At 45.4% G+C, this 10801-nt stretch overlaps 1 protein-coding gene across 2 annotated transcripts in view; it reads right to left on the bottom strand.

Annotated features, from left to right (window-relative positions):
- Positions 1-31: 31 nt before the first annotated feature.
- Positions 32-10801, bottom strand: part of ATP6V1A (ATPase H+ transporting V1 subunit A) — a 32257-nt gene continuing 21487 nt past the window's right edge. For both annotated transcript variants that reach the window (XM_074853772.1, XM_074853780.1), the window contains exons 9-15: positions 10664-10786; positions 10460-10574; positions 9209-9272; positions 8241-8444; positions 6162-6256; positions 4241-4412; positions 32-2229 (exon numbers count right to left, since the gene is read on the bottom strand). In XM_074853772.1, the coding sequence (XP_074709873.1) occupies positions 2137-2229; positions 4241-4412; positions 6162-6256; positions 8241-8444; positions 9209-9272; positions 10460-10574; positions 10664-10786 (866 nt within the window). In that variant the 3' untranslated portion in view covers positions 32-2136. The remainder of the gene's footprint in view (positions 2230-4240; positions 4413-6161; positions 6257-8240; positions 8445-9208; positions 9273-10459; positions 10575-10663; positions 10787-10801) is intronic.

Genomic DNA, 10801 nt, shown 5'->3' with positions numbered 1-10801 from the left:
TTTGACAGAAGGACATAAGACAGGTAAGACCTACTTTAAATCAATTTTATTTTCATTGACTTCAACAATTTTTTTAAATTTTTTTTTTTTTTTTTTTTTTACACAATTTCCAGCAACATACATTATGAAATATACAAGATAAAGTAGGTGGTGGGGTTTTGCCCATCTTTTAATTCCTTCCACAGCTGTGGAGGGAAGACTTGTAGGACACAGTGAACATCAGAATCTCAACACTGAAAACAGACACAAACCAAAAAAAAAAGACAAAAATATATATGAAACTGTTTGAACTGGTCACACTTCAGGGCCAGGTACAGCACAATAAATATTAGAACTGCATTATCTTAGACATCTTCTGTAAAGTTTATAACATCCTCTATTTAAAGAGATAAGAACATCTGGTTTCTAGCGTGAAATGCCACAGAGGACAGTGGTGAGTACGAACAATGAGGAATCCGGCAAGGGCTTGGATGGTGACTACTCATTCACACATGCTCATTGGTAAAATAAGCAGCATACACCAGAAGTTTAGTGAGCTGTAAACTTAACCATTCACTACCAGAATATCAGCTGGAGGAGTAGCTCCTTTTGGGAGAACCAAAAAGAGTCAATCCCTTAAAAGTTTCTCCCTGACAAACAGCGAGTCGATACCGTAAGGGAAGCGGCAGCGTTTGGTCCGTAGCGGGAGATCCCTTTGCATGGCCCCTGCTGGAAGCTGGCAGCCCGGGGAAGTGTTGCGGTGCAGGATTAACGCTTAGCTAGCCACGCCGCTGCCGCCGCGGTGTCACCGGCAGCCGTTTCACCTTCACCGTGACGAAGCAGCAGACAGACGTCAGCTGCTGTACAACCACGCAGCGCTGGACGCCGCCTGACGTGAGCGAGGGAGAACGGACTGGAGGGGATGTCAGTGTTTCTCTACGGCCTGAGCGCTGCACTCCCGGGGCTTGACAGAAAAGGCTGCTCTATGCTCATTCCTCACCTCGTACTAATTTTGCCAATAAGGAAGCCCCAGACACAGCAGTCTCAGCTGTCTGACAGGAACAGAGGCCAGAGTCACTGGTTTCTCTTGCATCAGAATCAAGGAGGCAGGATTAAATCCATTCTGTACTTGACCTTCCCCCTGTTCATCCCCCGCCCCCAGTTTTAACATCCTACATTCCTCTCGCTCAAGAACTGGGGACCTTCTGTGCCACCGCGTGAGCACAGGTGGAGGAGGAAGGCGAAGCGCCCGCTTGCCTTTCCTTAGTGTGACCTGGGCATTGCCCTGGGAGGCAACTGCGCTGGCAGACAGAGCGCCACCGAGGAAGGACTCCGTGACGGCTCTCTACGTCCTGCAGCTTCGCAAACTAAAGCAGCTAAGGGTCATGAAATTTTACGGGGTGAGTGGGAGGCAAGAAGGTAAAAATTCTGCTGGAAGCTGAGCACCTATGGCTTTGATTTTAGCTGATGCTGACTCCAACAGTCCTATCCGTATTAAGTAGGAAAATAAAATTCTATTTCTCCAGCGTACAGAAGTATTCTGGCTGCTTGTACGTGCTCACCTAGTTAGTCCCTTCTTGGAGAACTACCACATTTCAATACCAACAGACTCAGCTGAGGGTTGCAGAAGGGACAGAGCAGTGAAGAATTTTTGGTTGTGTCAACACGTCATCAGAATACGGTCAAAAATGCTGTTTGAGAATAGGGAGTTCTACGTCACGATAGTCACTTAGCAAAGCGCCAGATGTAAATGCCCTTAACATTGCCAGCTCAACGCACCACGAGACTGTGTTAAGATCTACACCTCCTCTGCCAGTAGAGCTCAGCTGGCTCTGGTTACATCCCAAGGTGAAAGACCGGTTACCACGAGAGCTGGGAGAGGCAAGGTGAAATTTTTCCCACCCTAGAAGCGTACAACAGCATTTCCTCACTCAGCCAGGCCCACTCACGCATCACTCACCATTGCAGGCACACAAAGCAATGCCAAACACAAACTAAGAGGAATGTTTTGTAAGGACACTCTCTGAGTATGAACAGGGAAAACATGGGGCTATTTATCAACTCAAGTACTGTTGCATCATTCTTGTAAGGTAGGGAAGCCGAGGAGTTGAGATGAGGAATTGAGAGGACAAACTGGAGTGGTCACAGAGGTCGAGTCTAGTCTTCCAGACTGCGAAACGCATTCTGCATATCCTCAAACAGCTGAGCATAGTCCGCCTTGATTTTTGTTTCACCATCTTTGACGGGGTCCTGAAAGACAACACAGCAAATGAAGAGATCCACCAGGAAAAGCCTCGGGTATTTGGGACAACCCTGCTTTTGCCAGTGCTGTAATTTCTTGGCCTCAGGATTAACCCTTGCTAACTGCAAGCAGGCATCATAGCTCCATCTCGCCTCCCGTCTGTCTCACCAACAGCCACAAGGTTTAAATCTCCCCCTCTTTCCATGTTCAGCGAGCAGGCAGAACGGGACGGAGAATTCTTCTCATGAACAGTGCTGACTTTATTGAAAAGCGACTGATTTGGAGAGGATTCAAGAATACTGAGGGTCTTAGTTCATGCTGTGTGATTCAAGAGCTGCAGTGACTGATACCAGCTCCTACCCCAAAACCAAGTGAAGTAAAGATCTTTGACTCAAGTGCTCTGCTGTATTTCTTGGGGTACATCCCCTATAAGTGCAAGAGTTACTTTGCCATCACTCGGAGGTCGCTCGGTTCCAATTAAAATCTTATTGTGCAATCAGAGCAAGCTCAAAAACATCTTTGTACAGCTTCATTTTCTCAGAATACTTTTCATGAAAGACAAGGGCAAAAGCTGGAACAATCAGCTTTGGTCTGAGGCTGCAAGGCCTTCCCTGCAAGAAGCATCAACTGCCAGGCTGCAAAATCTGTTCAATGTCTTCCCCATTCCCCTCTCAGCACTACGTTCCTCTGGGTCAGGGCAGCTCTTGGGAAACAGAGCACTTACGTGTGTGGATGCGTTACTCCCTCATTGTCTCTCTAAAGCACACGGACCGCAGGACATTTAAATTCTCACGCCTTTTAGACTGTTACCCAGGAAATATAATTTTCCTTTCATAACTATTACTGTATTAGAGGGCCGGCTCCACTTGGCATGTATTCACCCCCTGGATTCCCCTCAGCCCCGCTGCCCACCGCTCCACTGTATGCCAGCTGTCTTCCGGCAGCCAGGGTTTGTAAAAAGTTTTACTACCCCTATCTCTGTATAACCAGCTCTCAAAGAAGCTCACGTCCCCAAGTGTATCTTGTTACATTCCTGATGCTTTGAGAATATATACCAGGGATCTGCTTTCTGCAGAAACAAGCCAGTACGCTGCAGGAACAGAATACATTGCCATGCCAGAAGATTTAATTTTCTTAATTAATAATCTTCTGGTACTTGTTCTGGAAAGGTTTGCAATATTCACTTGTAAGGATTATAACAGAGTAAGCATTATACTGCAGAGATCATTCCTTAGCTGCTTTAACATCAGCCAGCATCAGAGGTTACTGTCCTGCCAGGAACTGCCACACCAGCATGCTCTGGAGGAGTTTTAGGAAAGCTGTACCCTAAAAAGACGGCCACTGAAGTTACCCGGAGCCCCTGCTCCGAGCCCCTTGTTTTCCCTTCACCCCATGTTGAACTTATTCCCCGCTTCCTCTCCTCCTGGTTACCTGCCTGAGGCCCTGAAGCCAAACACGGTGCATCTGCATCAAAACACAGGGTGCATCACGTATCACTGCAGGAGACTGGCATTTCTTTCCTTAATTCTATTTAAAATAGCTCAATCAACATTTTGATCGTTCACTTTTTAGCACATTCCTGGATTTAAACTCTGGGCTGCTTTTATCTGCTAATAGTATTGGAATTTCTTTCTGCATTTTTCCCCAGAATTTATTGCAATTTTTTCAGAATTTCTAGTATAATTTTTATTATAATTTCTACAGCTTTTTAAATTATATTTTTTTCAGAATTTTATCACAAAACCCCCAAAACAAATAAGAAAGGTGCTTGTACTATTACCATGAATATCTATAACATAAAAGAGACTATTGAAGGTGGGCTTGCCAAGGCTCTGCAGCCAGCATCACCCATTCCTGCGCTCACAAACTAAAACCAGTTCTTAAGTGTACTCACACTGATTGCAGAAAGCCTCTGTTCATAGACCTCTAAGGCAACTGGCGACCACCCTGGAGTGAGAGCCTTTCAGAGGCACCGGGAGCTCGCAAAGAGCAGTGCAACCCCGTTCCTTCCAAACATACCTTGAACTTCATGGAGGTCAGTCTGTAGAGGATCTCACTCATGTTCTCTCGGATGATGGACCACGTGATCTTATTGTCACTCTGGGCTGTGGTTTCTACAGCGCGGCGTGCCATGTCATAAAACGCAATCATATTGGAAAGCATTCCCACTGTTTTATAGAAAGGGCAGAACCTGGTGGGAGAGAAGATGATCTGTCAGACATCTTGGAACACTTAGACAGGACAAGCCTTTGCTCCTGCCCTCACAACTCTGAATTCTCACCCGACGGAAGGAGCACTAGCCTGCGTTACTCCAGGGATTTTTAATACATACTGTCAAAGGAGAGAGGCTGCCTCTGATCGGTCCTGCATTTTAAACTGACAAATCATAGGCTAAGACAATCAGCCTGAAGTGAGGTTTCTGAAGCACCCCCCAAACACTGGGCAAAACAGGAGAGAACAGGAACCTTCGCTGTACAAGTCTCGCGTTTCAATCTGTGCCAATGCTAACGAGAAAGGGAAAGCACCAGAGCAGCCAATGGAATTCCTCCTTCCTGTTTGGTCCACCATGGGAGCAGGCTTCCTCCACGCAGCCTGGGATGACCTGACAGCAAGTTTCTTTGGTTGCAGGAAAGGTCGTGTTCCTGTAACAACACTCCACGCACAAAAAGCGCCATTTTTAATGGGTAGATGACTGTCACAGGAGGTACTTCAGTATTATTTATACGCTACATTGTGCTACTTCCTGTGCTTCCCTGTGGCATACAAGCACAGCTGCCCTAGTAACCTAATGAAAGGCACACATCATTACAGAATGATGTACGTCTAAAGTTTCCGTGATGAAGCATCAAGACCTGATCTACCTGGACTGGGGAGTGAGATGAAGTATGGGCTGTTAAAACACAGGATAGCACAGAAAGAAGCAAAGCAGACAGGGATAATAAGCACTGCACTAGGGAAAAGATCCAGTAAGTTTTTTTGATGGATCAAACTTACTCAAGAATTATGCAACAGTAACTGAAAGCAGATTCTTGCAGTCCCCCATGCATTGCAAGAATAAACAGGAAGACTTTGGGTGTAGACTGTGAAAATAAAGTGGTCCTCTCCTCCTAAGGAGGACATGCTATTGCAGAAATATTGGCTAACTGAACAATAGATGAGGGCCTGAAAAACTCAAAAGGTGTGACTGCATTCAGAAAAGGTCTGCATGCCTTGCATAAGGCAACGTGAATCTTAACCCCTGTACTCGGCACTGGTGAGGCCACACCTTGATGACTGGGTTCAGTTTTGGGCCCCTCACTGCAAAAAGGCCATTGAATGACTCGAGTGTGTCCAGAGAAGGGCAACGAAGCTGGTGCAGGGTCTGGAGCACAGGTCTGATGGGGAGCGGCTGAGGGAACTGGGGGGGTTTAGTCTGGAGAAGAGGACGCTGAGGGGAGATCTCATCGCCCTCTACAACTCCCTGAAAGGAGGGTGCAGAGAGGGGGGATGATTCTCTTGAACCAAGGAACAAGTGATAGGACAAGAGGGAACGGCCTCAAGTTGCACCAAGGAAGGTTTAGACTGGCTCTTAGGAAGTATTTCTTTGCAGAAGGGGTTGTTGGGCATTGGAATGGGCTGCCCAGGGCAGGGGTGGAGTCCCCATCCCTGGAGGGGTTGAAGAGTCGGGTTGACCCAGCACTGAGGGATCTGGTGGAGTTGAGAACGGTCAGTGTGAGGTTCATGGTTGGACTGGAGGATCTTCAAGGTCTTTTCCAACCTAGATCATTCTGTGATTCTGTGATCTGTGAATACACAGTTCGATGGCCTGCCCAAGCACAGGTCTACCATTTGTTTATTGCAAGTGAAATTAATTTCTTCACTGATCCATTTCCAAATAAAATAGCTGTCTAAATCCAGACTACATGGGACCAAGATGACAGAGTGGCCAGTCAGATCTTACCTGTCATAAGGCGTATAACCATTCTGTTGCAAGAAGTCGTCTTTTATCAGCTTGGCAACCTCCAAGGTAATTTTGTCTGTTTCTGCCAAGGAAGCCTAGAAAAGTAAGGTACGCTGTTAGTTTAGCACTTAAGTCCATGAGGAAATGGTATGTCCTGGCCAAGAACTGTTATTTTTCAGTGCCTGTTTTCTTCCCACTTTCTTAAGATGGTTTCCAGCAGAATTCTGTCTTTTGGGTATTTCTTACTCCCTGCTATAGAACAGCCAGTTTAACTGACTGCCAAATTAAGATGGGCCAAACAGCCAGTAAGTCTATTTTAAGTCTGTCTGATGATAAACAATGGAAAGGAAGTTTCCTTTAAGAGAATGGAAAAGCCACCCAACACTGAAAACATGCACAGGTCTGCTACGAGGCAAGTCAAAACATCATCTTCCTACGTAAAGAGGTAAATTCATTTTTACCTTCCTCAATCCTTGTGTCCATGGAAGAAAAACTAGACCTCAGCATGCTAGATCATAAGTAATCTTAAGAATTTGATACTAGCCTCCAACAATGGGCTTTCCCTGTCTGGCATTCAAGAAAAGGGAAGGAGTTGATGACAATGCCTGTCCTGCTCTGCAGGACAGCCACAACCCTGCTGCACGCTGCTGCTGTTGGCACCACAGGTCACTCTTCTCTGCCTTCATTGTCCTTTAGCTAAAGGGGGAAGACTGAGTTTTAAGCACCCCAGCTTGCTTTCTAGACGGGAAGTTTGGACCTTGTTTCATAAGGAGACTAACAGAATTCAGCGCTAAAAAGAAAAAAGTATATCTGATTGTTTTTCTACAATTCCCCCCTTCTAAAGGTTTGTTGCAGTTGTTAGCCAAGCCCAGACTGAAAGAAACTGTTCAAGAGAACATCTTTGAGAACACGACCACCAGTTCCAGTACTTCTACCATGGGAGTAATGCCTAGTTACACACACTGGTTTATCAATATTCCTTCCACACCAAGGAACTGATTCTACCCTGCTCCGTAAACTAGTCTTTTAGAACATTTTTGTGTATAGAAAACTGCAGAAGGCCCCAAGATCACATTTCCTTTTCTTCGAAGACACATCTAAAGAGAGCTCTGCTAGGCAAGATCTAGTGAAAGGCCCCATCTGAGCTGGGCTAGAACATCAGTGAATAGGAGCAGACTTCCTCCAAATAACTGTAGTTAATACATGTTACCACACACTACTAACACCTTATAAATCAGCATAGCTCATCCGAACATCATGGGATTAAATTTCTGTCAGATTCTTGCCAGGCACCTGTCAGTTATCATGTTTACAGTGCTAAGCTGAAACAGAGTTTTCACTGAGTCCCTTCTGAGAGCTCCCAAGGGAAATTTTCCTGTCCAAGTTCAGCTTTCTCTCCAAAACAGTGAAGTGAATGAAGGAAATTAAAGAATGCCTGTAAAATGGAGCCATATGTCATGTCACAGGCTTCCACAGAGAAACCAGGCAATCATCAGTTTCTAGAAAAAGCAAACATCACTTCTGTTTCTACAGGCCAGCTTGTAAATGCCAACACCTCTGTTCTGCAGCTGGCAACGTGGTTTCTAATAAATTGTAACACTTCAGATGACTTCAACAGTAAAGATCAGTTTGCATCACTTCTCTTACAAAGATTACTACCACTCACCTTCCTTTCTTGGAAAATGAGCACTAAAAAGTCCACTAAACTTTATAACATCAGCAGTCAAACTACTCAGCAACCTAAGTTGCAACAAAGGGCATTTCAGCAGGACTGGAACACTGAAGCAAGTGAAGTTTAACTTCAGTATTAAATGCCCTGCAATCTAATTTGTGAGAAAAGTAGCATCAAGCCAAGGTTTATCAAATCTGAAAAAGTATTCGTCGTTAGAAGTCAAACAACGTGTAAGAAAGTTGGAATAAAGCAGTTAAAGGAAGGAGAGCCTGACATCTCCCGGTGACCGTTTGCCTTTTCTGCACAATGCAGTATCCATCAAGTCTGGTCTAAGACATGGTCAAAAGCCCGCGCTAGCAGTAAGGAGGACGGCTCACTGACACGTTTCCTCCCAGCTGGTTACTCACCTTCCCCACAAGCTGCACAATCTCTGCAAGGTCCTCTTCCTCCTGTAGGATCTCTTTGGCCTTTGTCCTGAGAGGGACAAACTCTGTAAAATGCTTGTCATAGTACTCATCCAGGGCACGCGTGTATTTGCTGTAACTGATCAGCCAGTTGACAGAGGGGAAGTGCTTGCGTTGTGCCAGCTTCTTATCCAGGCCCCAGAAAACCTGTCAGAAGCCAGAAAGATCAACCAGTGTTCTAAATCAAAACCAAACCAAAATAATTGCAGGCAATAAAAAAACCAAACCAATACAGAAAGCAACTTTGAGCAAATGCAACATGGCAAAGGCTATCACAAATGAAAGCGTGAGAGAGAAAAACAAAGCCTTCCTTATGTTAATTTAACTATAGCAGTGACTTTCAAATACACTTCTCAAAAACTGATGCATCTTTTAAGCTGAGTTCAGACTTATTCAGCTTGAGATTCCTCATGAGGGAAAAGTCAGCCATAACAAAGACAATGTCAATACTGGAGTCTAATTAAAGTGGAGACCTATTAGATGGAACTCCTTTTCCCAAAACAGGGCTGAAAAACATCCTTCTCCCAGTCAGCTGCTCTAGGGATTGTTTTGGTGGTTTCTACGCACCTATTAAGAGCAGTTCACTTTCCACCTCAGGTGAGAGCAGCCACGCTTAAAGCGCAGCTCAATGGGCAGCAATCAGGAAGCGCACGGATATTCCGGAGGAGTCAGTGTTGGAGGGAATTGCCACCTTCGCTCCCTCTTCCAAAGGCATCTCAGACACCTCAGCAGTTCAGAGACCTTCTCATAAGGTCTTCTTTTACACTGTTAGAACATTTTCCAAAGCACCCTACAAAGCTTCCTGTGTCAAATCAAAGCTTTCACACGCCAGCCGCTGGCACAAGCGCCCTGAAGCAGTCATTTCAAGTTTAACAAAGCGGACAGAAGAGCTGCAACGTGGTGGGACATACCTGAACAATGCCCAGTGTAGCAGATGTGACAGGATCAGAGAAGTCACCACCTGGGGGAGAGACACTGAGCAAGAAGAGATAAGTTATCAGTTGCTTTCACAGTTTAAGCTGAAGTACTGAACATATGACTGCACAGCTCAGTGATCACAGAAACCAGAAAAGTCAACATGATTTCAAGTAACAGAGAGCAAGCTTCCACTGCAGAAAGCATTTGCTGCATACCCACACAGGTGTAATACCAAGCACACCATGAAACAGAGTTGTCCAGTGACTGACCGACAGCATCAAGGTATGATTTCAGTCACTTTAGCTCCAGGTAGTAACTCCAACTTGGATTATCAAGCCTATCTCAACGCGAACAGATTCAGCAAGCATGCTAATAGGACACTGTGAAACACAGTGCAATGATTACAGAAAACAATACCCCAATTTGAAACTATTGCAGATATTGTCCTCTACAATAATCACTTCAACTATGGGGTAGTTGAGAACAGTCAGTGTGAGGTTAATGGTTGGACTAGATGATCTTCAAGGTCTTTTCCAATCTAGATGATTCTGCAATTCATTTGGGCTTCAACCCATATGGATTCCCAGAGATAAAAAAAAAAGATAATCTTCCACCCTCAAAAGCACGATGCATTTGTGTATGTATGATGTGGACAGCAGAACTAAGCAGAGCCAAGAATGGACTCTAGGAGCTCCTGCAGATGCTAGAGGGTCTCCTGAAAACGTGTAGGTGGGAAATTCACTTTGCCCACAGTATGATATACAAATCAGTATAGCCTAGAAGAATATCTGGGGATCTCAAGCTGTGAAAGCATGTGATACGCTACTCCATGTAATTCTACTCCATGTAAGCAACAGAATCACGATACATTATGCCCGCAAGTGCACACACTGCTGCTCCAGCTGCCCCTTCTTTCCTGCTCTAAGCATGGTTTTGACATTCTTTTCAGTGACAGCCCTAACGACATTCTTCCCTGAGCCACTTGCTCCGACTGCTGCAAGTGACTGCGATGCCGCTCCTCACAGAACTACCTGTCCACATTCATTCTTTCTGCCCCCATGCACAATTTAGCAGCAGTTCTGGGTGAGCAGAGACTAAATACCTAACCTACTCGTTCACATACTTTTAGTTCTGCAGCTGTGCAGAGCAACAAGATGTTTTTGTCTGAAAAACGGGTACTTTGACATACAAAAGCCACAGAGGAAGAACTGCAGCTAACGCAAAGCAAAGAAATGAACACTCACGCTCCAACGATGCTGACGCTGCCTTCCCTTTCAGGGTTTCCCAGACACTTCACTCTGCCAGCTCGCTCATAGAAAGAGGCTAGACGGGCACCAAGGTAGGCTGGATAACCACTGTCTGCAAACACCAACACCCAGAAATTGAGTCAAAGGCTCAGAGTTTAAAGGATGCGTTTACAAGGCTAGACTTGAGAAAAGACTACTCACCAGCCGGCATTTCAGCCAGTCGCCCTGAAATTTCTCTGAGGGCCTCAGCCCATCGGGAAGTAGAGTCTGCCATCATACTGACATGGTAGCCCATGTCCCGGAAATACTCAGACAGGGTGATTCCTGCAACAAAGACAA

Source organism: Strix uralensis, chromosome 2 (genome assembly GCF_047716275.1).
Source record: "Strix uralensis isolate ZFMK-TIS-50842 chromosome 2, bStrUra1, whole genome shotgun sequence".
NCBI classification, from domain to species: domain Eukaryota; kingdom Metazoa; phylum Chordata; class Aves; order Strigiformes; family Strigidae; genus Strix; species Strix uralensis.
This window is presented reverse-complemented; position numbering and strand designations above follow the sequence as displayed.